We start from the raw sequence: 26,678 nt of genomic DNA on the forward strand, positions 1-26,678 counted from the left end.
AGTTTATTAGGCAACTTTCCATACTTGGGTGTCCTAAGGGGGACCTTGGCAGTGCCAAGGATGCACATGGATTGTCACACATCCAGAACAATCACGGCAGCACAGAGTGCCTGGGATTCACAAAGTTCCAGGAACTTGTCAATCTAACACCAGCCATTCAAACATTTCCATTCTCCCTTGGGCTTACTGAGAATCACATGAAATTAAAATACACTATGGATCTCTGTGTAGGTGAAATCAAAATCTGGAGACCATTTGCAGAGATCTTCACTAACTTTCCTATATTAGCTAAAAATAAATTGGTTGACTGTTGCCTCAGACAAAATTTCTTTGCTGTATTTATCAAATACTTAATAGGCACCTTCCCTTTGCCAGGTCCTGGAAACACAAGAATAGCCCCTATCCCTGGGTCCCTCCTAGTCTAGCAGGATAAACCACACGCAGATGAAACAGAAAGTAATAAGTCAAATGACAGGCCGGTATCAGGGTGTTATGGGGAACACTTAGGAGGGGCAACTGCCGTGGGCTGGGGTGAAGAGCACCTGGAAAGGGGCCAGGAAGTATTTTCTGGAGGAAATGATGCCAACCACAAGTGGGATTTAAGACACTGCACAAAAGGCAGACTTGCATTATCATGAGGTGGATGAGCTGACCAAGGGCTCTCCTGTGGAGGACGGGGTCTGATGGCCAATAGCATGACACCCAAATTCATGCTGCAGCAGGGTTTCCCCATGCTGTATTTGTAAAGTGCCTCTATGACAATATGGCAAATCTCACACATACACCATGTATGAGGAACACCTGCCACTCAACTTTCCAAGTTCATAGAGCTCAAGTTCATAAGAACTGAGCCAAGATTTTGCCTCTGGCTGGGGAAAATATTAAACACTGGGGACATGATTTTGCCACCACACTATTTACTGTCTTGAGTATGTGCCAAAGATTGAGAGGATGCAAAGGAGTGCAGCAATCCCAAACCTCACAAAGCCTGTTATTGCTAAAAAAAAAAAAAAAAAAAAAAAAAAAAAAAAAAAAAAAAAAAAAAAAAAAAGGGGGAAACCTAAAAACAATAAAAAGAAAACAAAACCACCACCAATAATTGGTGACGAATTGAATAACAGGGTTAAAGCAGAAGGTTAATATATATATATATATAATTTGTTCCTGGTACAGTGTGTTCCAGACACTTTGGGCAGAGGCTCCCGAGAAAGGCTAGTTTAGGATATCAGCAAAGGAAAACAGAACTGTCAGAAGCCAAGAAGTACGAGTCCAAGCAGGTGAGAATCAGCACTGATCAAACCACTGTGGGTCTGTGTACCTTCTAATTCTTTATTTTCCAGTCAGCTTGGTAGCATTAACTTATCTACAGTTCAGCTGTTCACGTTACAGGGAGAGCTAATAAAATTTTTAAAAATGATATACCCCGGTTTTACAGAAAAACCTCATTAGAATGAAAAAAAGCTATGACATTAAATTCTTTAGATTATCAAATAAAACTGGTTTATCAACTGCTATGCAGAAATATCAATGCAGGGTACTTAAAAATGTTCTTTTTCTGCATTTACCCCCCTGCTCCATCAACTTAAAAACTACCAGTTCGAATAGTAAAGCAAATGGCAGATGAGCAAAGATGGTTGCCTATCTGGTTTTAATCATCGTATTTGCAGTGCCCAAATAACTAAAGCTTTAATACAACCTTAATTCTATAAGCAACCTGGAACGGGGGAAAATTAAATCTCTCACAGCTATTCACATTACCCAAATAGGAAGATTTTAACTTTACTTTCACAAATGTAAATGCTACACCCGGTTACTATCAAAGTACAGGGCATACCATTGAGACTGACTCGAAGCAAAATACAGTACAAATTTATTGACTCCAATCATTCTTAGTCAACATTTAAGCAAACTGTAGACAATGAAATTGAATACAAATAAGCAATGGATTAACATTAGATAGAAATCCTATTTTACCATGAATTTTCAGTTCGAAAAAGCTTATTCCTAAGTAAAATGGAAAAATGACTTACTCTGCTAAGGCATATGACAAAATACACAGAATTATAAAACCATTCGTTTTTCTTTTAACCATAAGCATATATTCAATGGAAAACTTGAAATAGCCTTGGACTAATGTTCTGAAAACTAGTATTAACTGAGTATAACTGTGTGAAAAATCTGGACAGCATTAACAAATGAAAGAGCACTGAATTCTGTTATTTTAAAGATTTACAGTAAAATACTTTGGTTCCCAAAAGACTGTCTCTAAAAGGAATTTTTAAAAACACCTGACATTGTAACTCATTTTTTCTCCTCCAGAATCTAAACACCAATTTTGTCTTCTCCCCAGTCACATGGGAATGCCACAAGCTGGAGTACCCGCTGAGATCCACTGAAAGAGCATATTAAAAATTACAAAAAATTAAACTTCTTAAAGTGCTAAAACCACAAAAAGCCATAAATGAAAACCTATTTTTTAAAACTTAAAGTTTAGTAGTCAGTGTTAAAGAACACTTTTAAAGAGTACGTATTAGCATTATTTAAATCAATAATGCATTTCACAATTATTGCAGAAACATCACTGAGACATCGTAAATTGTCAAACTGACTTGTAATCCAGTTAGATACAATTTATACAGAAATCTATTTGGAATTATACCTAATTACTTTTTACTAAGAAACTTCAAATAATTTTACTTCCTGAAGTTCCAGATTACAGTTGTATACACACATGCATGCATGTGTGTACAAACCCAATTTGAGACAACAAAGGCCAACTTTAGATCTGTTAATTCTTCCATCTCTCCCTCACCCTGATCAGAGAGTTGGCCTTGTAGGTGCATCCACACCGCACCTCCGTGAACAGACACATTTTATTCCTGTTTCACAGCAGCTACTCTCATTAGCACCAATGGGACTACATATGGATTGAAACGGTCACTAATTAAGTGCTGGGGCACATTTTTACAGGCAAGGCTATAAACGTTCCATTCCAAACCAGAAAACCAAGAACATCACACATCTCCCCACAAATGCAAAGAACATCACTGTTGAATTGTTAGTTGTATATTCTGGTAAAATTATAAATGCATACTAACTAGTTTTAAAGGTGAATATTCTACAAATCTTCAAATATTACTGTTAAAATGCACAATATTTGTTACCTCCATTGCTTACTTTGAGTGATAAAAACATGTTTTATGTTACTCCTTCCTTCTCCCACATAAAGAAAACGATTCAATATCAAGTTCTCAGATTAACAAAGAATATATTAAAACATTTTACATTCTTTCCACAACTGCATAAAAAAGCAGGCATCCTGCATACTTACATGGAATAAAGAGCTTTCTACATTTTCAAAATTAATTACAATCTTAAAAGATATTTACATGAATATCTTCACTAGCTAATGAGTTGCAACAATTTAAGACCAACTTGTTTTACACCAAGTATTTGCCTACTGGCTGAGATAAACATTCTTAAAAAACTTTACTGAATAAAGTAATTAACATATCTTTCATTATTTTACTTCTTAACATTTAAAATAGTTACGAGTGGAAGCATATTTTTTTTGACCACCAAAATAAACTCTTTCAGCCTAATGCTTTTAAAGTACAGTATAAAAAGTAATAGAAAAACCAGAACGGCATTATAAATGTTTTTGGTTCAAAATTTTATTTGAAATCTTATATTCCTTGCTTAGACAAAAATGTGAAGACAAAACACCAGTCATTTTTAAAATCTAACAGATATGCAGAACCTATGTTTAGATCAAAAATATTTTTTTTTTTACTGATTAACAATATTATTTTTAAAAAATCTTCGAAAATGTAGCATAAAGGTTTAAGTCCTGGGACACTGAATTTATAATGCCAAGATACTCTGTATCAAGGAATTATCACCGATAGATACTCTAATGGCCATGTAGGTGATGATTACTCAGGGAAACTGTCTTCTTTTGAAGTGACAGCTACCAAGATGGTCAGAGTAAGAAATACCACATTATACGCGGAATGAATTCAATGTACAATAATCCATCCTGATGTTTCATGTAAAGCCATATGCTTTAGTTTTATCCTTAAAATGCATAGATTTCTTTAAGAAAACAAAGATGGCAAGAATCAATAACTGCAATTTATTTTCCCTTCTCCATCAAATTTAAGAAAGAATACGAAGTTAACTACTAAAATATTGTGGAATTTTGGAGTTTTTTCAAGTGAAAGAATACAAGGCAAAATTTAATACATAATATCCATAATGTACAAAGTCAATCAGTATTTTATAAAAATGTCTGGTTCAATAAAAAAAATGAGAATATCTTTCCTACCACTGGTATGGAATGTTGGCAATAAGATTGATGGGTACAGAGTTATTTTCTGCTAGAGCACAAATCTAAAATTATTTCTTAATGACAGTAGTTGGCTTTTAAAAAAAATTTGAAAGAATACCTTGTAACACAAACTAGAGTCTAAATTGGTATTACTTTCTTAAAAGGATTTTGTAGTTTCGTTTTTTTAATACATCTAACTCCCACCCCCACAAGTAAAAATTTTCCCTTTTGAAACACATTGAACTTTGGATATCCTACTGAAAGGCTTTCAATTACAAATTATACATAGTATTCTTTGAAAAGCCCAAAACCCATGGACCAAAATAAGTAGCTAAAACTAATTTTGGACCACTGATAGTGCTCTAATACCTATTTTTGAAATATTAAGCAATGATGTAGAGAATGGCCTTGCCCATGATTTTAACCATCAGACCCCCAACAAATTCTAACAGAAATTGTCACAAGAGGCAGGAAAATGTATATGTCATATATATTGTTCTTGGAAAGCATGTTGAAACTGCAGTGAGGTGTTTCTCCTCTGCTCTATCTGGAAGTAAATGGTAATTTAGAATTTTACATCAGCTGTGCTAATTCTTGAGTGTCTGGGATCTATTTAAATATATGTCCCGACCTTATTTGTTACACTAATGTTAAGATCAAAATTAGTGCCATATGGTTAGCTTTGTTTTTTGTCCTAACTACACTCAGATTTTCAATTTGTGACAGCATAAATCAGAGGAAATGAAATATGTGCAGTCCTTCAAATGCTGGTCTGAATTTAGACTGTGGTGCAGTGTACATGTAACATGGTACAAGTTTTTATAACAATGTCTATCACTACTGAAGCCCTTATAAACTGACTGTAGGGGACTTCCATAAATTGTTTTCATTTCCCAGGTCTTCCTTAGAGTTTAACTATCATTTATTATATTGACTGAGAGCAAGTTTTTGTTAGTTTATAAAAATCTAAGTGTTACTACTGCTGATTTAAATTTCTCACAATTTTCATACAAAAAGTTTTACATGACCACAAAATACCAAATATTTATTTTTATCAAGTGTCAGGATAACTTATTAAAGTTGAGATTTATCTTTTATTGCTAAAGTAGTCTAAGATATAAATCAATACTGCAAACTACTCCACTTCTTCCTATTTTGGACTTAAGAACATGGTTAAGATTTAACTAGAACTCAAGTGTCTAAAATAATCAAAAGAAGGAATACTTCGACAGTATTCCACTAATCAATAAAAAACCAAAAACCTCAATTAAATGATTATACTGACACCATGGAATGAAGAACCATGCACACAATCAAGACTAATCCAATTTCAACATTAATGAAATCAAACCATCTTGTTCTTGTAAGGTCCAGAACCACAATATTTTAAAAGCTGTATTTCTAAAGTTAAGGACATTACTAAGTAATTATCAATTTGTCTCAAACTTAATTTCAAGCGTAACAATCTCCAACCTTTATTATTCTTGTTTAAAAAATATTTTGTTTCTTATGACACATTTCACAATTCAGGTTGAAATCTGGGGACTGCCTCCCATAGGTAAAAAGTGTTGGTCTTTCAATTGTGTGTTTGTTCGTGACTCCAAAGACTAAATGCAGTCTTGAATGTCCTGTGGCAAAGTTTACACATAAACTGTCTTTTAAATGTGATTGCTGAAAGGGGTGGGGCATGGTAAAAAAGGGTGTCTGATTCTTGGGGCACAAACAGTTTTTCTGTGGCTGGAGTTGGGTTTTCGGACAGGCCTGTGGGGCTGTCAGGCTCCAGAGGCTGGATCTTGGGCAGTGGTGGTGGCGGTGGCAGAGGTGGTGGAGAGGGAGAGTTTGTGGGAACAGGGCACACCTCAGATTCCTTATGTGCCGATTCCTCTGAAGCCTGAGACATGTGCGATTGGAAGTGACTCCAGAGTCGAAAATTAGTGCGAAAAGCTTTGTTGCACACGTGACAAATAAATGGTTTCACAGAGCACAGAAGCTCCTGGTGACGCTCCAGCTGCTTATGCACCGTGAACATCTTCCCACACTTCTCGCAGGGCCACAGGCTGGCTTCTTTGCTAGGACCCGCTTCTTTGGGGGCTGTGCTGGCCTCGGGTGCCTCTTCTTCAGCCTCCTCCACAGGCTCCTCTTTGACTTGGATTTTCAGTTGCTTGGAAAGACTAAGGTCTTCGGGAAGACAAGAGGAATCTTCCGAGTCGAAGTTAACTTGTTCTGAAGAATCACTGAACACGTTGTCGTCTTTTGTGGTGACGATGTGGTTTACTTTGTTGGGCTCAGCCTGGGATTGGGGCCTTGAAGAACCAGTCACATCACCATTGTGGTCCAAAACGGGCAAAGAAAGGTTTTCGGTGGGTGCCATGTTGTTCTGATTATGGACTTCAACCTGGTGCCGCCAGATGCTGAAAGAGGACTTGAAGGTGCGCATGCACTCGAGGCAGGTCAGCTTCTTATACTCACACTTGCTCTCGTGTTCTTGCTTCAGCTCGGGCGAGAAAAACCTGAGGCTGCAGTAAGGGCAGACGGCCGCGTTCCGGCACAGCCGCTCGTGGCTTCCTTGCTCTAGGAGAGAAGAGAGCTTAGCATTACAGAGGCGGCACTGGTAAACCTCCTTGTTTTCTACTGGACTTGCAAGAGGAGCATGCTCTTTTGGTTTAGCAACTTTATTTACTCCAAGGGGTTTTTCTCCTGGATGCATTTTTATATGCTGCTTAAATTGAGAGAGAAAGCGGTACGCTTTTCCGCAGTAAGTACAAATGTAAGCTCCTTTGGCTCGAGATCTCAAGTTCCTCTTGATGACTTGCTGTGCTTGGGAGCTACTCTGTCCCTGAAAACCAGGCTTGCCGCGCCTTAACTTAATGATCAGGGCCTTCTTAATTTCTCTCTCTCTCACTATGTCAATCAGCTTTCTTTGGAATTTTTCATCCAAAACAGCATGTGAACTAGAGGCTGGTGATGGGTTCTTCACTATGCCGTGTTGGGTCTGACAGTGTGTCCACACTTTGAAGTTGGTGTGAAACCTCTTGTGACAGATGTCACAAGCGTAGGGCTTTTCTGGGTTATGGTACATGTTAACATGACGGTGAAGACCTGCTGTTGATCTAAAGATCTTAAGGCAATGTTTGCATTTAAATTTTTTGTTTGGTCTCGTCCCCTCCAACTCACCAAATTCGTCTTTATTCAAATCAGAATCTGGAAAATCTGCATCAAGGAGAGTAGGGCTTGAGCCTTCCTCAAAATTATCTTCTGACACAGGAGACCCGTGCTCATTCACCTTTAACTTCTTAAACGGCAATCTTCGGTCCGCTTGGAACCTCCTTTTTGCTGGGAGTCTGCTCATGTCTTTTTGGTCATCTTCTGTTTTCAGAGACAGGTCTCTTGTGACCGACGAAGATGAGGCAGCTGCTGTTGCTGCCGCATCTCCCACAGTGACGCGGATGATGTCCGAGGGGTCCGACAGCGGGCTGCTGGGCTCAGTCTTTATGCGCACCTCAGTCACAGGGGAAGCTCCCTCCCTGTCTGTTGACTGAGAAGCACTAAAGGACCTGAGGCGATGCGGTTGTAGCACTTGAGGCCTGTCATCTAGGGCTGTTTTTTCACTACAATCTTTTAAAGATGACTTCTGAGATAAAGCACACAACACATTCCCTGGTGCATCACTGGACACCGAAGATGATCCCTGGGAAGATTTCAAATCTATGGAAGGTGAATAGACAGGAACCTGGCTATCCATCGACAATGACCGTCTGAGGAGACTCTTAACAAGTGGGCCACTCCTGTCAATGCTTTGGTTTCCAGAACCAGATCCACTGGATGGGATCACTAAGCCTAACTTTGAATAGTACAACAAGTTTCTATCTTCACCTTGACCATTTCCTTTGTTAGTTTCTTTTAATAGATAGGGAGTCTCTGATGAGCTACAAACAGACAAAACAGGTGGCCGTGGTCTCTTCAAAGCCAGCTCTAGAGCTTTTCCTTTTGGAAGCTGACCACTCACACCTGGTTTATCATCCATAGCTTCTCTGTCTTGCAGAGGCTTTGAAGGCAACACTGCATTTCTTTTCACCAAACTGATTCTATTAGGATCATCCAAAGATCCAGAATGCTCAAGAGACTTTGCATATACCACAGAACTATCTTTCGGCCAACTCTTTTCAGTTAATGATAAATTATGAAGTGGTTCGATTGGTTTTGGGACATGTGGCTTATTGGTATTGGCCTTGACTGCAATGCTAGGAGAGGGCCGGGAAGTATGGCTTACATCGGGTTGATTTTGACTAACAGTTTTTCCTTGCGCTTCGTTTCTACTTTGACAAACAATGACACTTCTCTTTTGAGAACTGTTTTCATCATCTTCTACAAACACTTTTTTTCTATTAGGACACGTTGGAAAGGGGGCTTGAGGTGTTTTAGAAACGATGTTAGTCAGAAAGGAAATCCCAAGACTATAGCCAAGTTCTTGCACAGCAGCAAGGCTGCTCTTCTCAACAAATAGAGAGGAAGAATAAATGTAGTTTAAAACATTATCAAAAGCATCTGGCTCACAGAAGTCAAGCTGAAATACAGTTTGTGACTCATTATCCTTATTTGTGAATAAACTCTGAAAGTATTCGCTGCTGGCAGCCAAGACGTTTTTATGAGCTCGGAACTTTTGGTCTCCAACAATCAGCAGCACATCACACAGCTGTCCTTTGAGACGCTCCTCATTCAGGGCACTTAGGAGAGAAATGGCGTGTGCAGGGTTGATGTAATGCAGTAATCCCTCCATGGCTTGAGTTTATCTAAAAGACAAAATGTAAAATTACTACAGATATTGCAGTGAAAAGTTCCCCCGGCTCCTCAAGAGCAGGGAACATCAGCTGTCTTTGCATAGGTACCAATATTTAGCAGACCGTAGGCTGACAGAAGCTCTATGAATGAACAATAAATGTAAAATAAGTCTCGTGGTTTAAGTAGGTCCTCATTAAAATAGAAGAATTGCAGGAACTATAATATAGGCATTTGTATATCATCAAAAAGGCTGCCAGAACTTGGCAGGTGGATATGGAAGCAATATTTGAAAATAAAGGTTTATTATTTAGGGTCCTTATCCATTTGATGCTTGGCACTATTCCTTACCAATTCACAAAACAAGTACGAATTATCAAAACCCCTGAAGTCTATAATTCTGAAAGAAAATCAGCTTTATTACTACATATACTTAAACATAATGTGAACTGTTAACAATTGGTTGCAAAGCAGGTCTTGTGAGACCCTTGTTTTTTATTTTGAGACAGGGTATCTCTCTGTCACCCAGGCTGGAGTGCAGTGGCACCATGATGGCTCACTGCAGCCTCAATCTCCTGGGCTCAAGCAATCCTCCCACTCAGCCTCCTGAGTAGCTGGGACCACAAGCACATGCCACCTTGCCAGGTGATGCGGTTTGGTGGTGTCCCCACCCAAATCTCCTCTTGAATTGTAACTCCCACAATTCCCACATGTCGTGGGAGGGACCCAGTGGGAGGTAACTGAATCATGGGGGTGGGTCTTTCTCGTGCTCTTCTCATGATAGTAAGCCTCATGAGATCTGATGATTTTATAAAGAGGAGTTCCCCTACACAAGTTCTCTCTTCCCTGCTGCCATGTGAGATGTGACTTGCTCCTCCTTGCCTTCCACCATGATTAAAAGGCCTCCCCAACCACGTGGAACTGTGAGTCCACTGAACCGCTTTTTCTTGTAAGTTACCCAGTCTTGGGTATGTCTTTATTAGAAGTGTGAAAATGGACTAATACAGTAAATTGATACCAGTAGAGTGGGGCACTGCTGAAAAGATACCCGAAAATGTGGAAGCGACTTTGGAACTGGGTAACAGGCAGAGGCTGGAACAGTTTAGAGGACTCAGAAGAAGACAGGAAAATGTGGGAAACTTTGGAACTCCCTAGAGACTTGCTGAATGGCTTTGACCATAATGCCGATAATGATATGGACAATGAAATCCAGGCTGAGGTGGTCTCAGATGGAGATGAGGAACTTGTTGGGAACTGAAGCAAAGGTGACTCATTATGTTTTAGCAAAGAGACTGGTGGCATGTTGCCCCTGCCCTAGAGATCTATGGAACTTTCAACTTGAGAGAGATGATTTAGGGTATCTGGCAGAAGGAATTTCTAGGCAGCAAAGCATTCAAGAGGTGACTCAGGTGCTGTTAGAGGCATTAAGTTTTATAAGGGAAGTAGAGAATAAAAGCTTGGAGAAGTTGCTGCCTGACAGTGCGATAGAAAAGAAAATCCCATTTTCTGAGAAGAAATTCAAACTGGCTGCAGGAATTTGCCTAAGTAAGGAGGAGCCGAATGTTAGTCACCCAGACAATGGGGAAAATGTCTCCAGGACATGTCAGACCTTTGCAGCAGCCCCTTCCATCACAGGCCCAGAGGTCTAGGAGGAAAAAATGGTTTCGTGGGCCAGGCCCAGGGCCCCCTTTCTGTGTGCAGCCTAGGAACTTGGTGCCCTGTGTCCCAGGTGCTCTAGCCATGGCTGAAAGGGGCCAAGGTACAGCTTGGGCCATGGCTTCAGATGGTGCAAGCTCCAAGCCTTGGCGGCTTCCATGTGGTGTTAAGCCTGCAGGTGTGCAGAAGAACTGAGGTTTGGGAACCTCCACCTAGATTTCAGAGGATGTATGAGAACACCTGTATGTCCAGGAAGAAGTCTGCTGCAGGGCTGTGTCCCCTCCATGAGGGGCAGGGCCCCATGGAGAAACTTCTGCTAGGGCAATGCAGAAGGGAAATGTGGGGTTGAAGCCCCCACATAGAGTCCCCACTGGGGCACTGCCTAGTGGAGATGTGAGAAGAGGACTACCATCTTCCAGACTCCAGAATGGTAGATACATCGACAGCTGGCACTGTGTGCCTGCAAAACTCACAGACACTCAATGCCAGCCCATAAAAGCAGCCAGGAGTGGGGGCTATACCCTGCAAAGCCACAGGGGCAGAGCTGCCTAAGACCATGGGAGCCCACCTCTTATATCAGCTTGACCTGGATGTGAGACATAGAGTCAAGGGAGATCATTTTGGAGCTTTGAGATTTGACTGTCCTGCTGGATTCTGGACTTGCACGGGGCCTGTAAGCCTCTTTGTTTTGGCCAATTTCTCCCATTTGGAATGGCTGTAGTTACCCAATGCCTGTACCCCCACTGTATCTGGGAAGTAACTAACTTGTTTTTGACTTTGCAGGCTCATAGGCGGAAGGGATTTGCTTTGTCTCAGATGAGACTTTGGTCTGTGGACTTTTGAGTTAATGCTGAAATTAGTTAAGACTTTGGGGGACTGTTGGGAATGCATGATTGGTTTTGAAATGTGAAGACATGAGACTTGGGAGGGGCCCAGGGTGGAATGATAGTTTGGCTGTGTCCCCAGCAAAATCTCATTTTGAATTGTAGCTCTCACAATTCCCCACATCTGGGAGGCACCCAGTGGGAAGTAACTGAATCATGGGGGCAGGTCTTTCTTATGCTCTTCTTGTGATAGTGAATAAATCTCAGGAGAGCTGATGGTTTCATAACGAGGAGTTCCCCTGCACAAGTTCTCTCTTCCCTGCCACCATGTGAGATGTGCCCTGCACTCCTTGCCTTCTGCCATAATTACACAGCCTCCCCAGTCACATGGACCTGTGAGTCCACTAAACCTCTTTTTCTTTGTTAGTTACCCAGTCTCAGGTATGTCTTTATTAGCATTGTGAAAATGGACTAATTACACCTGGGTAATTTTTTTTATTTTATTTTTTTAGAAATGGGGCCTCACTATGTTGCTCAGGCTGGTCTCCAACTCGTGGGCTCAAGAGATCCTCCTGCTTCAGCCTCCCCAAGTGTTGGGATTACAGGCATGAACCACTGAGCCTGGCCAAGAGACCTTTAAAAATAGAAAAGAATTTGGAAAGCAAAAAATTATTTGCTAATTACTAATGAAAGTGTTTACGCCAGGCACGGTGGCTCACGCTTGTAATCCCAGCACTTTGGGAGGCCAAAGCGGGCAGGTCACTTGAGGTCAGGAGTTCGAGACAAGCCTGGCCAACATGGTGAAATTCCATCTCTACTAAAAATACAAAAATTAGCCGAGGGTGGTGGCATGCGCCTGTAATCCCAGCTACTCAGGAGGCTGAAGCATGACAATCACTTAAGCCTGGGAAGTGGAGGTTGTAGTGAGCCAAGATTGCGCCACTGCACTCCAGCCTGGTTGACAGAGCAAGACGTTGTCTCAAAAAAAAACAAAAAAAAAGATTAGAAGTGTTGAAGAATAAAAGAAGTTTGTTTTCTTTCTTATGCTATTTGCCTTGCAATCTCATGAATACTATTTTCTTACCAAATCACATTTTCAACAATAGCACAAAGGAAACTTTAGCCTAGTTCTAAATTTAATTAAAGAGTTTAAACTGATATTTCACTGAAATGCTCTTCAAATCTAAACATGAGAAGAGGAGGCCTAGTGGTAGAGTGCAAGCTCTGGTGCCAGACACTTGGGTTGAGATGCCAGTTCCTTGCAGGCTGGCTGATTGTCCTTGGGTGTTTCTGTTAGCCTCTCGGTGTGGCAGGTCCCTCACCTGAGTTAGGAATGACAACTGTGCCCTCCTCTTGCAGGGTTGTTGCAAAGAGTTCATCTAAAGAAAACTCAACAAATGTGCACTTAACTTTCAGAAATTGCAGGATTAATAGGCATCTAATTCAGTATCAAAGAAAGTGGGCAGATTAACCCCACCATACTCTCGATGCAGACAAAGCCATTTCATGCAGAGACAATGCCTGACTCTGTGTATTTGACCCTCTATTTAGGCTTCTGTTCCTCTAACACCTCATCCTTTTCATTTTTTTTTTTTTCTTCTAGACAGGGTCTCGCTCTGTTGCCCAGGCTGGAGTGCAATGACTCAGTCTTGGCTCCCTGCAACCTCTGCCTCCTGGGTTCAAACGATTCTCCTACCTCAGCCTCCTGAGTAGCTGGGATTACAGGCATGCACCACCACGCCCAGCTAATTTTTGTATTTTTAGTATAGTTGGGGTTTCACCATATTAGCCAGACTGGTCCCGAACTCCTGACCTCACGTGATCTGCCTGCCTCGGCCTCCCAAAGTGCTGGGATTACAGGTGTGAGCCACCACAGCTGGCTCATCCCTTTCATTTTATAATGCCATATTTTCTTTCAAATATTGTTAAGACATTTATTTTTAAGATTACATGAATCCCAAGTAACTATCTGTGACGGTTTTATCTTTCTCTAGCGGGCAAACTGTAGATGAACCAAACTTGACCCCAGCACATTTGTAGGTTCTCTTCTGGCCTTTGCTGGTTACCCCAGCCGCCAGGCTCTTCAGGAAGAGCCCAGAGTCTCCTAGGCTGTCAACCTGGGAGTGGCCACACACGGTATACAATTCCTTCTGACTCCCTGATAAGATGCGACTCAATTTAACCGACTGAGACACAGGACTTTGCTTCTAGAGATGATGCCTTTAGCCTGTCCACAAACAACTACTTTGGTCAGACTGTACCAAGTTTCTGTCCACTCCCGCCTACCATCCTTTCAAAGTAAATGGTAAATTTTAATTCCTCTATTTTTTTTTAAATTATTCTATTTGTGACTACTTGATAATTTCCCTTCCTTTTTCTTCTCTTAGTCATTTAAATTTTCTTTAATCCTACTATACTTTCTTTACATCTATTTGTATGAAGAAACCCTTACCATCTTTTACAGAGATCAGCAGAAAAAGACATAAGCTTATAATGTTACACGTATTGACTCAGCTGGGTACTGAGGAGTTTTTAGCACTAATAATTTTTGGCAAAGCTAGTTCAGATGTTGCCACAGGGAAAAGCTGTAACACAGAGTTAAAGGTACAGATTTAAAGGCTTGGATAGTCTTTGTCAAAAGGGGTTCTTAAACTCAACTTGGTGGTTTAAAACTAGCAATTAAAAAATAAATGACTAGGACAGAGTAGAAAATATCAGAATGCATCAAATGTCATAAGGCTAATTATGAGCTTGAGAAACTTTTGTTTCTATTATATATATGTACATACCCACATAAGCAAGCATGGACTGGATTGAGATGTAAAATGTATTCCTTCCTGTGGGTCAGTCAAAATATTTTGAGAGCCACTGTTCTAGGCTAACCAACCTCTTTGAGCCTCAGTTTACCTCGCCATAAAATAAGGATAATACTAGCAGCTACCACATAATGCTATTGTGGGAATTAAATAAGATAATAATAGTCGCTACCATTTATATAGCACCTAACTGTACAGGAACCTACACTACAAACTATACCAGAAACTTCTCATGTCATTCATTCATCAAAATGGGATCAAAGAAGGTGTGAAGGAGGCGAGGGATGAGCCATGGAGATAAATGGAGGAAGAACATCACAACAAAGGGAGAAGCTAAGGCAACAGGAGGGATGGAGCAGTGTGTGCTGGGAACCATGTAAGATGACATCTGAGAGGCAATAAGAAGTAAGACCGTCTAGGGCTGGGAGACCTCCAGAAGAACTTTATTTTTTACTATGGATGAAATGGACAGCCATTGAAGATTCTGAGCAGAGGAATGACAAAGACCTGAATTACATTTCCAAAGGATTGCTCTGGCTCTGTTGTTGAGATTAGACAACAGAGGGTAGGTTAGGGGGGAAGCTGCGGGCCAGCTTGCAGTCCACTGTAATGACCCAGATGAGAGAGGATGGTGGCTGGGACCAGGGTGGTAGCAATGGAGGTAAAGGCAGAGTCATTAGAATTTCTAGTGGACAGACTGCAGGAGAAAACAGAAGGTGTGGAGTTAAGTATTCTGCCAAAATAACTGGAAGGGCATCCTTAGGAGAGATGGGGTTTGACAGAAAAACCAGGAGTTCAGATTTTTTAAAGAATTCAGTTTTGATATCCTACATGTGAGCAGCAACCTGTTCATCAATGTACCCTTTATGAGCCTCCATCTCTGCCTTACTGTCCCTACTTCCTTTCTTGTGCTTCCTGGGATCAGTTCCCAAATAAACGTCTACCTCTGAATCCTTGTCTTGGGGTCTACTTTTGGGGGAATCCAAACTAAGACACAAACAGAACTCGAAGCACAGGTAAAGGCTAACCACTTCACACTAAAACCTCCCTTCCAAGGGCTTGTCCTGGCCCTTTAGTGTGAAGACTAAACCAAGGGGAGTTTTCTACATCCCTGGACCTGAAGCAAATGGTATTCCACAGACCGTATGCATCCCGTTGCCAAAAAAGCAACATTTGTGTCTCTTTTGTTTAGAAAGGTTTCCTTCTTTATGCATTATTCAAAGTATCATGATCCCTATTTCTGCTCTAAGTCACGGCTTCAAATTTCTTGGATCACAGACCTCTATCTTCTTTGGATGAAAACATCTATGGACTAGGGGACAATAATAAAGTCATTCAAAGTTAAGTTGTAAGAGAAATACTCACTGTCCCTGAAAATTATTGGGGATTTAAAACTTAACTTTCCTATAACCTCCATTTAGAGCCATCACACCTGCCTGAAAAGTGCCTCGAGATGTCCAAATTCCTGATACACAAGTGCAGAATAACTTTATAGAGTATTTATTTTCCATTCCATTCAGTAGAACAGTAACTAGGTACTTAATAACAGCTAAAATTTGGGTGTTTATTCTGTCACATACACAAAAATAAAAAAGTTATTTTTATGTATTAACTCAATATTTACATCAACCATAGGAGGTAGGTACTATTATTATCCCCATTTTACAGATGAGAAAACTGAGGCACAGACGGTCAAGTAACATGCTCAACGTCATAGACATAAGTAGCAGAGCAGGATTCACATCAGCTGGCTTGGATCCAGAGGCTAAGCTCTTAACCCCTACACGACACTGCCTCTAGTTTCCTCTTCCAATTCTCGTATCATCTTCTGAACTAGACAGTGTCATCAATCCTTTTTACAAACAAATGAGAAAACTGAGGCATTGAGAGGTCAAGTCATTTGCCTAAGGTCACCCAGACAGTTATAGACTTATGGCTAGCATCTGTCCAGTGTGTGCTAGAACCCTTCTAGACATGGAAGATATCAATTTAACAAGTATGGCCCTGCCTCATGGAGCTTAAGGTCTTGTGCAGGAAGAGGACAGGTCAATTCATCAGCCTAGTCCAGTATGCTGAGCAGCAGACAGGATGTTTACAGAGGTAGAGACGCAGTATAGATGACAGGCATCAGAGCCAGGTGAGATGGAGGCCAGGAAGGGCGTTCTACGAAGAAAGTTTTATAGGGAATGCTGGGAAGAGATAGGAAGGATGAAGGACATTTCGAGGGACGAGTATTTATTTTCCATTCCTTTCAGTAGAACAGTAACTAGGTACTCAATAACAGCTATAATTTGGGTGCTTATTCTGCCACACACACAAAAGAAAACACTTTTAATGTATTAACTCAATATTGACATCAACCCTAGGAGTTAGGTACTATTATTATCTCCATTCTACAGATGAGAAAACCGAGGCACAGAGGGTTAAGTAACATGCTCAATGTCAGACAGATAATAAGTAGCAGGGCAGGATTCACATCAGCTGGCTGGGCTGCAGTACATGCAACACTACAGAGACAAGACAGAGCAGGAGGAATCCAAGGGAACCACAGGTGGCTTTGCCTGGTGAAAGGTAAAGGTACACATAGGGGAGGAAATGCCCATGAGGCTGGAGGAAGATGGAGGCATGAGCGCCCTGGGGGCTAAAATATGTCATCTGAGGATCTTGCACAGGAAAGCAACATTGTCCATTCTCCCCAGTACCCCAGGATCTAGAGACTCTAGATGTCTAGAGAGGAGACAGGGATAGCTAGGAGATGCAGATCCCTCACCTTCACATTAAGGCCCTTGCTTTTTTTACATTTTAATTCAATTATTAAGTTTTGAAAACAATGTACCCTTTCCTAGTCTGGCTGCAGACAGACAATTAACATATTGAATTTTTGTGTTTTAATGACAGTCAGTATATTTGAGTTTAACAATTACCTAAAAATATAAAATGCTCCATCCATCAAGAATGTAAGTAAAAAGGGGGAAAATCACAACTGCTGACGATCACGAGATAATCCAGCAAGACTGTTTGTGGCTGGTGGCTGTGTAGACCGAATCCTCAAAAACTTTTGATTTCTCTGCTCTTCTGCTGTCAGATAAGGCGAGCTTTGTTGCCGGGTGTACTTTCTCCTCAGTGTATTTTTCAGATCTAGACCGATAAGTTTGCTGGCACATCACTCCAAATTTCCATGCAGGTTTTCATTATGAGTAATCAGGGCCTCCGACTTACAGAAGCAGTGCATCTTACACATAAACACGCACTGCTGCCACCACCGTCTACGCCCCTCCTTTCCACGGCTCATCTCCACCTGACTCATCACGGCAGAACTTCTGCCACTTCAGTCATGGTGGAAAAACCTTGGAGCTCGTAAAAGACCAGTGGGTGAAATTTGGAGAAAAGGTCTATTTACGAGCAACAGAAAAAACTAAGAGGAAAACCCCCCAGGAAAACCAGTTTCTGAAATAGGGCCGGCTTGCTTACCACTTTGATCCTCGCACACAAATAGCTTCCCAAAGCCTTCCTGGATTGTTTCTACTTCATGTCTTCTGAAATTTCAAAATGAGAGAATCTTTATGGTTAACAATTCACAGAAGACCTTACAGTTCCGTGGAAAAGCCTTTCGAATCAGTCTATTTGTCTCAAATCCTGGCTCCGCCACCTATTAGGCATGGAACCTTCTAAAGATGACTCAACCTTTCTGCCTAGTTTCCTTACCTGTTAAACATGGCTAACACTACCCACCACATAGGATTTTTATGAAGGACAGAAGAGGCAACATGTTTGAAAGCCCCAGTACGTTCAGCGCTTCCCATGTGGCACATGCACATCTTCCTTCCTTCTCCACTTCCCCTCACAGATGCTTGTGTGGGCCTGCTACCCACCACACATCACAAGAGGTGCTGGTGATGGGGAGATGAGTAACTGGCCTGCTTCTTGTTCTCCTGTAGCTCACATTTCCATGGTAGGACAGACAATAATTAACAAATGATGTGAAGAATGCTACGGGAATACTGATTCCCGGAAGCAATTAATTTGGCCAGGGTGTAGGAGGGTAGATGAGTGAATAGTGGGAACTATTGACTATTAACTATGAGTGAATAGTCCTAAGGAAGGCTTGGGACTCATCACTCCTTTGACAATTATAATACAAGCTGAATATCTCTAGTCCAAAAACCCAAAACTACTTTCTGAGCAACGACATGATGCACAAAAGAAAGGCTCATTAGAGCATTTTGGACTTTTGGATTAGGGACGCTGAACCACTGGGTATAATGAGAATATTTCAAAATCCCAAACAATCTGAAATCTGAAACACTTCTGGTCCCAAGCATTTCAGATAAGGGATAGTCAACCTGTAATACTAAAGGTTCCATTCTTTACATTTCTACTATAGACGCTTTTCAGAAATGCTCATCTGGCCTTGCTGGGGCTTAAAACCTTCCAAGGGCTTGCCCTGGCCTCAACTTCCAATTCCCTGGAATGGCTACAAAACCCTTCAGAACTGGATTCCAGAAGATTATTTCATACCATCACTTCAAATTCCTCAGGTAATAAATGCTAAGGGGGTGGGGGACTCATATCTCACATCTTTTTTTTTTTTTTTTGAAGAGTCTCACTCTGTCACCCAGGCTGGAGTGCAGTGGCATGATCTTGGCTCACTGCAACCTCCACCTCCTGGGTTCAAGCAATTCTCCTGTCTCAGCCTCCTGAGTAGCTGGGACTACAGGCGCCAGCCACCAGGACTGGCTAATTTTTGTATTTTTAGTAGAAATGGGGTTTCACCCTATTGGTCAGGCCGGTCTCAAACTCCTGACCTCAGGCGATCTGCCCACCTCGGTCTCCCAAAGTGCTGGGATTACAGGCCAGCCACCTGTAAGATATGAGCCACAGCGCCCGGCCTCATATCTTAACATAAATTAATTCAATGCAAATACTTTCCTCTTAATAGAGTGTTAAATCAGTTGTATGGAATTAAGATTTTTGAGGGAGAGGGAAGGTAGGCAATTTCGAATATAGAGCATTCTAGTGAGAAGCAGAGGAAAGCAGAGCGACTTGGCACTCAGAAGGGTACCAGGGGGTGAGTGAGAGGGTGAGAAACAGAGATGGAAAGGGATCAAAATAATCTCACCTACTTGGACTAGTGTCATAGCTAAGGTACACTATAAATTAAGTTGGCTCCCAGACTAGCCACAAAACTGCTACTACCAGTTCTACAGGAAAATGGCTCTTTACATCCAGCATCAACCTAGATTTCAACTCTGGGAACATGGGTCCTTTGGAATGTTGGGGATTGCTTCTATAGTCCTAACCATGATACTAGAAAAAAGAGGGAATGCATGTAACACAAGGCAAATACCTAGTTAAAAAAACAAAGCATCTACATTTGACTTTGGAACATAAACACACACACACAGACTGCTTATCCCCAAACCCTCATTTCAGGATTTAGCCGTAACACCTACCATTGGATTTTACTATTCGATGGTGATAGGAAGTTGCCTCTGAGTTTTGGTCTTATCATCACTCACTTGGTGACAACGCAAATATCCTCAGATTTCAAACCTAGACTAGCTTATCCAATCCTTCAAGAGGAGTCATGTTACTATCTTGTATTCCATTTCACCACACTTTCAGTCTCTAACAAGGGGGTTTGATTTTGGTTTGATGGTTGTTCTTGGCCACATTCAGGAGAATGATCCTACTCCAACATAGTTCAAGCTCCTTTGCACCTTAGCAGAGCAGACTCTGGTCACAGCCTTTGCTGTTTTCTTCCAGCCACTACACAGCCATTCCACCTCCTGTTAACAGCCCCATGATTTTGCTATAGAAGAACTGCTCTTGTCCCACTGTGTGCTACAGCCTGATGTGCTCCTCTCCCCTACCTCTGGGCTAACCATACAACCAAAGCCAAACCAATCAGAAACTTTGTCCTTGGAATATGAATCCTGAGAAGAATGACAAAGGCAATAAATAAATGAAGCTGACTTATCTCAACGGAGGCCTGAAAATGCAACCTTGCTAGTGCCTGCTACATAGATTCCTGGAGTTAGCTTGGTTTTTGTCCTTCTTCCTGGCCCAGTTTTTTAGCTTTTCTTTTAAGTCCAAGAGCAACCCTGTATCTTTACAATAAACTACTTTTTCCATTCAAGCCAGACAGTTTCTGTTCTTGTTATTAAAGAACCCTAATATATTTCCACGTGGTATTCACTGTTCCTGTCATGCCTTCCAAACCCATCCTAATACAGCTTCTAGACTGAGCTTCTTAGAACAAAGCTTTGATCGCTCACCCAACATACACGTTAAATATTCCTATTATTAATTCAACTTATTTACTGAATTCCAATTCTGTACAAGGCATGGTTAGATTTATCTGAAATATAGGGGTGCACCAAACAGACAAGACCCCCACTTTCTAGTGAGATAAATCAGATGCTAAGGAAACAAATAAAAAAGACAACCTCAGATTCTGCTAAAAGTTATGGTGGAAATAAATAAGGTGCTACATCGCTGGATGCAGTGCCTAGAGAGGATGGTCAGAAAATACCTTGATGGAATATTTCAGCTGAGACCTAAGATCTGAATGAAGAGAACCAGCTGTGATCCTGTTTAAAAATAAAATAATAAAAACAATTGTTCTCCATTAGGCTAAAATTTTTAAAACAATGACTAAAGGGCTCTATAAAATCTGGTTTCAAACGACTTTTAAAATTTTCTTAGCCAGGTGTGGTGGCTCATGCCTGTAATCCCAGCACTTTGGGAAGCCAAGGCGGGTGGATCACCTGAGGTCAGGAGTTCGAGACCAGCCTGGGCAACATGGTAATACCCTGCCTCTACTAAAAATACGAAAATTAGCTGGGTGTGGTGACGGGCGCCTGTAATCCCAGCTACTCGAGAGGCTGAGGCAGGAGAATCGCTTGAACCTGGGAGGTGAAGGATGCAGTGAGCTGAGATCGTGCCACTACACTCCAGTCACCACTGGGTGACAGCTGAGCCAGAGCGAAACTCCGTCTCAAAAAAAAAAAAATTTTTTTTTTCTTTCCCTTAGTTATTCCCTAGTGATCCCTTTCTGCTCCAGATACTCTGTCTCTAAGACCTAACCTGCACATCTGACTTCTTCCACTCCCCAATCTGGAAAGTCCTAGAACTCACCTAAACCCCTCCTCAGCACACTACTCAGAATATTAATCACCTTTCAAAGCTCACGTCAAGTTCCAGCTACTCCATAAAATCTTCCATTATGGGTTGAATTGTGTCCCCACTCTTCCCTCCCAAATTTATATGATAAAGACTTAACCTCCAGTACCTGGAGAATGTAATCATACTTGCAGACATGGTCTCTAAGAGGTAATTAAGTTAAAATGAGGCCTTTAGGGTGACCCCTAAACTGATGTAACTGGTGTTCTTACAGGAGAGGAAGATTAGCACAGAGACACGAACAGAGGAAGGACCAAGTAGGGACAAGAAGATGCCATCTATAAGCTAAAGAGAAGCCTCAGAAGAAGCCAACCCTGCTGACACCTTGTTCTTGGACTTCTAGCTTCCAGAACTGTGGGAAAAGAAATCTGTTGAGTCATCCAGTCTGCAGTACTTTGTTATAGCAGCCCAAGCAAATGAATATACCTTCCTTGACTACTTCATCTTATAACGTGCAAATACCTCAACTTCAGCACCATTTACATGTTTATTCACTGCCTTTATTGTTAGTCATTTGTGTCTCCCCAAGAGGACTGAAAGCTATTTAAAGACTGATAATCTATTTAATATCTTTTGGCATTATCAATGCTCAACATGTTATCTTCCACAACAATAAAGATTTGACTTTTCTGTACTCTTCACTTCAATTAAATGCACGAGTGAAAATTATGGCTGTTAGTTGTTTTGCTGAAGTAAAGCGTATTACATCACTGCCCTGCTTTGGAGTACTGTACTGATTTTTCTGTTCCTAAAGAAAATCCAAACTACAGACTGGCATACAAGACTTTTCATACTCTGGTTACAATTCATCTCTCCACCCTTATTGGACACTACTTACCATCTACTCTACAAACTTGCATATCCAGCCTCTGCCACCCAAAATCTCTCTCTTCCCTCTCCTTTACTTGGCTAACTTCTTTCGAAAGATCCAGTTGAAATGTCACCGACTCTACAAAGCTTTTGTAATTTGCCCCTAGCCAGCAGCTCAGTCATCTAAACTACCACAATACTTCATCTCTCTGTAATAACACCACAACTTCTTCAATTGATCTTCTTTTACATGTGTCTCCCCCAAGGGACTCCCTAAAGAAAGAACCCTTGTTTGCATGCACGTATCCCTGATGCCCAGCACAAGGCCTGGCAAGCTAGGTACAGGGCAAAGAGAGAAATCATCAAACTTGAGGCTCAAGACCTGGACTGGCTCACCTTTATTTCTCCAGCATCCGTTACAGAGCCCCAACACGTGGCAGTATTCTTTGCTTTTTCTATTAGACCTTGTGACTTTAATCACTACTGGACGATGATTCCCAAATCCGTATCTCTGTTTAGACTCTTGAGGCTCCAGCCTCTCAGGTACCTACTGAACGGTTCCATCACAGTATATCCTCAGGTCCAGCATGGTACTTAAACTCCACACCTCTCGTCCCTGCTCCCACATCTGTTTGTCCTCACATATTCCCGATTTACTTTGGTGTGTTGCCAGCCCCTAAAATTTCTTCTCTTTCCCTTATAGCCTATCACTGTGACCTGGTCAAACCTAGCTCTTAAATAGCTTATAATCTGCTCTCTCTACTTCCATTGGCTTTGCGGACAACTAAAACTGTCCCTTCGGCTGGGCGCAGTGGCTCATGCCTGTAATCCCAGCACTTTGGGAGGCCAAGTGGGGTGGATCACGAGGTCAGGAGATCTCAAGGCCATCCTGGTCAACAGGATGAAACCCCGTCTCTACAAAAAAAAAAAAAAAAAAAAAATTAGCTGGGCGATGTGGCGGACGCCTGTAATCCCGGCTACTCAGGAGGCTGAGGCAGGAGAATCGCTTGAACCAGGGAGGCGGAGGTTGCAGTGAGCCAAGATCACGCCATTGTACTCCAGCCTGGGGCAACAAGAGTGAAACTCTGTCAAAAAAAAAAAAAAAAGAAAAAAAAGAAAAAAAGAAAAGAAAAGAAAAAATTGTCCCTTTAATTATCTCATTTCCATCGAGAGACCTTCTTAATAACTTAACCCCAATTTTGTTATTTACAATTTTTCCTTCAGAGTGTACACATCTAATATTCAACAGTGTAAGTTCCTCGAGGGCAGGGGTTATATCTTCTTCAACTTCTATTTCAACAGAATGAAGCACATTATACTTTCAATAAATAGTGTTAAAAAGGAAAAATAAACAAAAAGTTACTTTTAAGTAAACCAGCACTTCAAATTTTGACTTTCTTTTTAACATCAATATTTAGGGGTGCTTAAATTTAAACTTAATGACTACTAGTCCTTAGAGATCATCATTTACTCCAAGTACACGAGGAAAGCTTTAAAAGATAATTTTCCATGAGAAATCTTTCTAAAATGGATTAACCCACTTTCTTGTCTTCTTAAACAAGGTATGAGGACCATAATGTAAGCTGCTTAATTGAGGACTCAGGGTCATCGTGTGAACAATCGCTGGACTATTTTGTACTACACGCGTGCCCTCGGAGGCTCGGTGCCAGGGCTGTGAGCGCTTGCACGAAAGGAAAAACCCCAGGCCGTGTGAAGTCTAACTTTCCCCGTCCTCTCGGTCAGGCAATCCCACCGGGGCACCTGTCTAAAAACACCCCGCCTCCGAACGCGCGCTCTTGCGGAATTCTCCTGAACCGTAGAGCCCTCGTGGCTGGGACCGCATAGCACCCGGGGGCAGAGTGCGAGCCCCCAGCGGCGTGCTAGGATGGAAAAGCAGGAGCCGCTGAGGATGGACTACGGGGCGTGTTCCCGAAAAGCCGGGAAGAGATGTGGCGGGGCCGCCGCGAGAGTCTCTAAGGCCGGCACGGGTGGCGTCTTGACTCCCTGCCCCTCCCGCCGCAGACCTCGGACGGGGGGAAGGGGGCTCCTCCAAGCGGGGAGACGGTCGCCGGCCGAGCAGCAGAGCTCCTGGCCAGCGGAGGGTGCTATGCTCTGCGGGACCGCCGGGAAGTCCCAGACAAGGTCTGCGGGGGCTCTGGAGGAAAAAAAACGCGCTGTGAGGTCCAGGCGTCCGCGGGAGGGGCCGGGGGCGGGGAGGGAGCGTCCAGCGGGCACCGAGCGGTCACGCTCCGGCCACCGGGCCGAGGACGGGGCGGCGGGGCTAGGTCCCGGACCGTGAAGGGAGCGGCGGGTCGCGGCAGGTGCGGGGTCCCCAAGGCCGCCGGCCAGCTTCCGCGCACACCCCGCGGCCCGGGCCGCCGGCCCCCAACCCCTGCCCGGAACAGGAGAACGCGCCCTTCTCCACGAGGCGTTTCAACCGCTCCGCGCGAGGGGCGCGCGCCTGGGCCAGGCGTGTCCCCTACCCCACGGGCAGCTCGGCCAGGGTGAGGAGTGAAGCCCGTGAGGGAATGGAGCATGCGCATTCGCGAGGGCGAGGCCAAGTGCTGGCAGGGAGCGTGCGCAGTGTGAAGGTACAATCGGCTACGTGGGAACCCGGGACATGCTCGGTGAGCGCCCAGGTCCCGCGCACGCGCAGAAGCGCTCGGAGCCCGCAACCCGCTGGTAGAGAAAAAAGAGGAGAGAAATCACCTCAGAGTTACGTCAGGAAAGGCCGCGTTTTGCGGGGAGGCTGTAGCCTCCCAAGGGGCCCCGCAGTTCTCCTAGAGCTAGGGGCGTGACAGTTACTCACCGGTCTTCAGTCTCGAGGCAGACGCCGGGCCCCTTTCCGCTCACACTCGGCTCGCGCGCGCCGCAGCCGCCTCTGCCGCTGTGATTCCATCCATCTTGAATTTGACGTCATCCCACACCAGGGATGAGGTCATCGCAGGCATCGCTCGTCACGTGCGCGGCACTCTGATTGGGCGCCGGGCGCCGGAGGGCGGGGCGGGGGGGGGGCTCGCGGCGCAGGGGGACGGGGGAGGGCGGGCCTGCCCGGAGCCGCGCGCCGAACGGACGCTGCCGCGCTGCAAGCCCGCGCTTTCGGTCCATGAGGGGAGCCTGCGGCGGCCGTTAGGGGAGGCGGCCGGGCTGGGGGCCACGGCGAGGAGGCTGAGCGCCCCGGCGGGGTGGAGTCCGTCGCGGCGAGGAGCGCGCCGATTCTCAGGGGACTTTGCCGCCTGCCGGAGGCGCCCTTGCTGCGGGGTCGCCCCGGGTCATTCGGCCGCGGTCCTGCCCAGCTGGGCCGCCAGTAGTCCCCGCTTCCGGCGCGGCGGGATGCGTGGCGCGACCGCTTAGTCCCTCGGAGGGGAGGACGCGCTGCCGTTCACCGGTGGACGGCGGGCGACTCCCCGAGCCGACGACCCCGACAGCGACGGGAGCGACGCGCGGCTTTCTGACGGGCGCGGGCGGCGAGCGGGGCCCTGCGGTCCTCGGGTCGGCGGCAGACGCTCCCGGCCCGCGAGGAAAGCCCGCGGGAGGCGGCTCCTGCGGATAGTCGCTCAGAGCGCTTCCATTTCCTCCTCCCGACGCAACCTGGCCACCTGGCCCCTGGGCGGGGACCCGGCGGCCGCGGCCAGGGCGTCCGGGCTCGTTCGCCGCGCAGATGGGGGTCGGTCCTGACCCCCGCCGGGGCGTCCACAGCGGCCCGCAGGCAGCCGGAGACTTTGCATAGTGCCCCGCTCATCGGAGGGCTGTGATCTTTTTTTTTGGCAGAAATATTACAACTCCACTGATGAGAAAACTCACTTCGCTTTCAGTCAAAACCAGAAATTAGATAACAGAAATGCCACACTGTCAACACCGACCGGGAGGAAAGCCTCGCTGGCGGAGACCGCTCAAGGGAGCCCTCCGCGTGTTCTCCCAGCCCGGGTCGCAGGTGGAGGGGGCCTCCTGCAGGGACGGTTCTCCCGCAGACACTCAAACTCCGGGATGTAAAACCCGTTAATAATTGTCAGGGGTCTGTTAATTGCCAAATACAGTTTTTGAAAGTTGTATGCACTAGGTAAAATAATTTATGTAATGTTTGGAAGTATGTGAAAGACAGACATTAGATTGATACAAATTAAAAATTTGTTGCCAAATTAACAGCTCTGTTGTAGATTATTAGTTTGACTAATTTTAAGAGGACTCTTAGTCTTACATAAAGAATCTTGCACCTAAAAATTTTCTCCTACAACTTTAAAACACTAAATTTTTTTTTTTTTTTTTTTCCTGAGATGGAGT

At 43.6% G+C, this 26,678-nt stretch overlaps 1 protein-coding gene across 13 annotated transcripts; it reads right to left on the bottom strand.

Annotated features, from left to right (window-relative positions):
• Positions 1 to 1,847: 1,847 nt before the first annotated feature.
• On the bottom strand, positions 1,848 to 26,377 carry ZBTB21 (zinc finger and BTB domain containing 21). Of its 13 annotated transcripts, XM_055105187.2 has the most exons (5): positions 25,207 to 25,379; positions 17,874 to 17,938; positions 17,327 to 17,540; positions 7,505 to 9,120; positions 1,848 to 6,901 (listed from the first exon to the last, which is right to left on the bottom strand). In XM_055105187.2, the coding sequence occupies exons 4-5, from the start codon at positions 9,105 to 9,107 to the stop codon at positions 5,907 to 5,909; spliced, it is 2,598 nt and encodes an 865-aa protein (XP_054961162.2). In that variant the 5' UTR covers positions 9,108 to 9,120; positions 17,327 to 17,540; positions 17,874 to 17,938; positions 25,207 to 25,379; the 3' UTR covers positions 1,848 to 5,906. The 13 variants fall into 13 exon arrangements, with proteins under 13 accessions (XP_054961162.2, XP_003823943.3, XP_057156919.2 ...); XM_003823895.4 differs by lacking the exon at positions 17,327 to 17,540; XM_057300936.2 differs by having other exon boundaries at positions 1,848 to 9,120; positions 17,327 to 17,480.
• Positions 26,378 to 26,678: the final 301 nt, after the last annotated feature.

This window comes from Pan paniscus, chromosome 22 (assembly GCF_029289425.2).
Source record: "Pan paniscus chromosome 22, NHGRI_mPanPan1-v2.0_pri, whole genome shotgun sequence".
In the NCBI taxonomy this organism is placed as follows: domain Eukaryota; kingdom Metazoa; phylum Chordata; class Mammalia; order Primates; family Hominidae; genus Pan; species Pan paniscus.

Coding starts and splice junctions, on each gene's coding strand:
- ZBTB21 (XM_008977593.5), bottom strand. CDS start 9,107: ATGGAGGGATTACTGCATTACATCAACCCTGCACACGCCATTTCTCTC.